At 42.4% G+C, this 3,424-nt stretch overlaps 1 protein-coding gene across 1 annotated transcript; it reads left to right on the top strand.

The window, feature by feature from the left end:
- The first annotated feature begins 2,824 nt into the window (after nucleotides 1-2,824).
- On the top strand, nucleotides 2,825-3,214 carry LOC141391781 (uncharacterized). Its single transcript, XM_073964477.1, has one exon. The coding sequence runs from the start codon at nucleotides 2,825-2,827 to the stop codon at nucleotides 3,212-3,214; it is 390 nt and encodes a 129-aa protein (XP_073820578.1).
- The last annotated feature ends 210 nt before the right edge of the window (nucleotides 3,215-3,424 follow it).

Raw genomic sequence — 3,424 nt, 5'->3', positions numbered from 1 at the left:
TTTGGACCTCGCCCTATTATACCATTTCACATTATAATGGAAAATTACAATAAAATTAGGAACAGAATCTTTAATGAGGAGCCGAAAATTAGTAGATCTAGCGCCAGAATAAAGAAATTTTGGAAAAGCGTAAAGGCTGCTAGGAAAAATTTTACAATATCCGTCTTAGAGAAACCAGGAGATGTGCGTCCGTATGCTGAAGTACGACTACTGGATAAAACTATGATAGGCCTACTTGACACCGGTGCCTCTGTGACCTGCCTTGGTGCTCAAGCTGCTTTAGAGTTTTTGAGTTCTAATACTCCGTACAAAAAGCTTAATACCACTGTTAAGACCGCAGACGGTAAACCACAAAATATAGCTGGAGTGTTTACTACAGAAATAGTTTTCAGAGGTGACACCCGTGTCATCACCATCTATATTGTTCCGAATCTTTCGCAAAATTTAATTTTGGGCATTGACTTCTGGAAAATTTTCCATTTACTCCCATCCTCACTCTTGAATGGTGTCGATAATTTAGCATTTTCAATAAGTACTAGCACTCCTTTTGGCCAGAAACAATTAACTACAGAACAAAAATACCAGCTACAATGTGCCATCGAGGTTTTTCCTTCATTTGCGAAAGAGGGCCTGGGAAAAACTAATGTCGTCTGCCATACCATAAATACGGGCAATGCAGCCCCTATTAAGCAGCGCCATTTCCCGGTCTCTCCGGCAATGGAAAGGCTTATTTATGACGAACTCGACAGGATGTTGGCTATGGGAGTTATTGAAGAATCTTCAAGCCCGTGGTCTTCTCCAGTTGTCTTACACAGAAAACCCGGAAAGAATCGTTTGTGCCGAGACAGTAGAAAACTAAATTCTGTGACGGAGGGTGATGCATATCCCCTACCACACATTGAAGGGATTTTAAGTAGGTTGCCCAAGGCTGAATACATTTCCAGCTTGGACCTAAAAGACGCTTTTTGGCAGATACCACTAGACGAATCATCGAAGGGTAAGACTGCCTTCACAGTTCCTGGGAGACCGCTCTACCATTACAAAGTCATGCCATTTGGGCTTTGTAATGCGCCGCAAACCATGTGCAGGCTCATGGATAAGGTGGTCCCGGCGGCTCTCAGGACTGAGGTGTTGGTCTACCTGGATGATCTTCTGGTGGTATCTCCAACCTTTGAAAGGCACATTGAGGTCCTTAAAGAGGTGGCAAAGTGTCTTCGAAATGCCGGATTGACAATAAATGTCGAAAAGAGTAAGTTCTGCGTGACTGAAGTTCGTTATTTAGGCCATGTTGTGGGTAATGGTACTATTAGCACAGATCCAGATAAAGTGTCCGCCATAACGGAGTTTCCGACGCCGAGGTCTGTAAAACAGGTTAGGAGATTTCTAGGAATGTGTTGATGGTACCGAAAGTTCATTAGGAACTATGCTGCAATTTCAAGCCCTTTAACCGATCTGCTCAAAACCAATCGCAAGTTTATATGGTCAGAAGAGGCCCAAAAATCCTTTGTAGATTTGAAGTCCATACTTAGCTCAGCCCCTGTCCTGCACAGTCCCGACTTCACGCAGCCGTTTTTCATACACTGCGATGCAAGCAAGACAGGAATAGGAGGTGTTTTGGTGCAAAAGAATGCGGAGGGTGACGAGTTTCCTATTGCATTTATGTCTAGGAAACTAAACCAAGCCCAACGCAACTATAGCGTCACCGAACAGGAATGCTTGGCAGCAATGCTTTGCATTAAAAAGTTTAGAGCTTATGTCGAGGGACATGAGTTCACGGTGATCACCGATCACGCCTCTCTTAAGTGGCTCATGTCCCAAACCGACTTAAGCACGCGGCTGGCTAGATGGGCCTTGAAACTACAAGGATATCGGTTTAAGATAGAGCATAGAAAGGATTCGCAGGACATAGTTCCTGATGCGCTTTCGCGTACCAACACAGAGGACTTGTCTGCCTTAGGTTGGGTATCCGAAGTGGATAATGAAAATGGTGTTTTCGTTGATCTAAATTCTCAACATTTCTCATCAGATGAATACAAGAACTTGCTGAGAAAGGTTGAAAGCAATATATGTTCTACACCTGACTTAAAGGTTGTCGATGGTTATCTGTATCGAAGGACTGATCACGCTGTTGGTGATCCAGTAGCCGACGATCCCAAGTAGTATGGTGCCTGAAGTATTGCATAAACATCATGATGACCCCTTATCATCCCATTGTGGAATAAATAAATGTCTTGAGCGTATTAAGAGATATTATTTTTGGCCGAACCTAGTCACAGACGTGAAGAAGTATATAAACTCTTGTGATGTTTGCAAAAGTACTAAGCACCCAAATGCAATAATGAGACCGCCCATGGGAGATACAGGTATTTCACAACGTTTCTTTCAGAGATTATACGTAGACTTTTTAGGGCCCTACCCTAGATCCAGGTCCGGAAATATTGGAATTTTTATAGTCCTGGATCATTTTTCCAAATTTGCTTTCCTTCGTCCTGTAAAGAAATTTACGGCAGATGCAATAACCAAGTATCTGGAGGAAGACCTTTTCCATACATTCGGCGTACCAGAGAGTATTGTATCCGATAACGGTACTCAGTTTCGAGCAAAGAAATTTAATGACCTTTTGCAATCTTATAAAATAACACATACCTATACGGCAGTTCATTCCCCTCAGGCCAATGCGTCTGAGAGGGTGAACAGGTCAGTCATCTACGCAATTAAATCGTATATCAGAAGTGACCAGAAGGATTGGGATGAGAAGTTGAGCCACATCTCATGTGCACTACGCTCAATGGTTCACTCTGCCATAGGAACAACTCCTTACTTCATGGCTTTTGGCCAGCACATGGTCACAAATGGGTCAACGTATCAATTGTTGCGTAATTTAAACGTGTTGGAAGATCGTACAATGAGCTTTAATCGATCAGATACTTTCGATGTCATTCGGTCCAGAGCTGCACACTTCATGAAGAAACAGCAGGAACGCAATGTTAACCAATACAATCTACGATCACGACAAGTTGCTTATGATGTGGGACAGGAGGTTTATCGTAAAAATTTTAGTCAAAGTAATTTGGAGAAAGGCTTCAATGCCAAACTGGCTCCTACCTTCATTAAGTGCAAAGTAAGGCGGAAATGTGGAAATTCTTATTATGAACTCGAAGATCTCCAAGGAAAACTAATTGGTACTTATCACGCCAAAGATATGAGACCGTAGATCTCATCTACATGCGGGATCAGCCTTAATGCTCCTTTTGACCACTAAGTCTGATTTTGGCGGGGGGCATATGTAGAGGCGCATGTAGATGTTATTGTCTGTTCTCAAATTTCTATTCATCTTTCTTATTTGTGGCACTCCATAACGTCGGTTTGGACACCTCTGTTTACATTTACATTTTTGTTAATGTAAATTTACATTTCTCGCCAG

Source organism: Musca autumnalis, unplaced genomic scaffold (assembly GCF_047663935.1).
Source record: "Musca autumnalis isolate F117 unplaced genomic scaffold, ASM4766393v1 scaffold_10, whole genome shotgun sequence".
NCBI classification, from domain to species: domain Eukaryota; kingdom Metazoa; phylum Arthropoda; class Insecta; order Diptera; family Muscidae; genus Musca; species Musca autumnalis.
The sequence above is the reverse complement of the archived record's forward strand: the minus strand, read 5'-3'. Positions and strand labels throughout refer to the sequence as shown.

What these genes read in the sequence shown, in the direction of transcription:
- LOC141391781 (XM_073964477.1), top strand. Translation starts at nt 2,825, where the DNA reads ATGGCTTTTGGCCAGCACATGGTCACAAATGGGTCAACGTATCAATTG.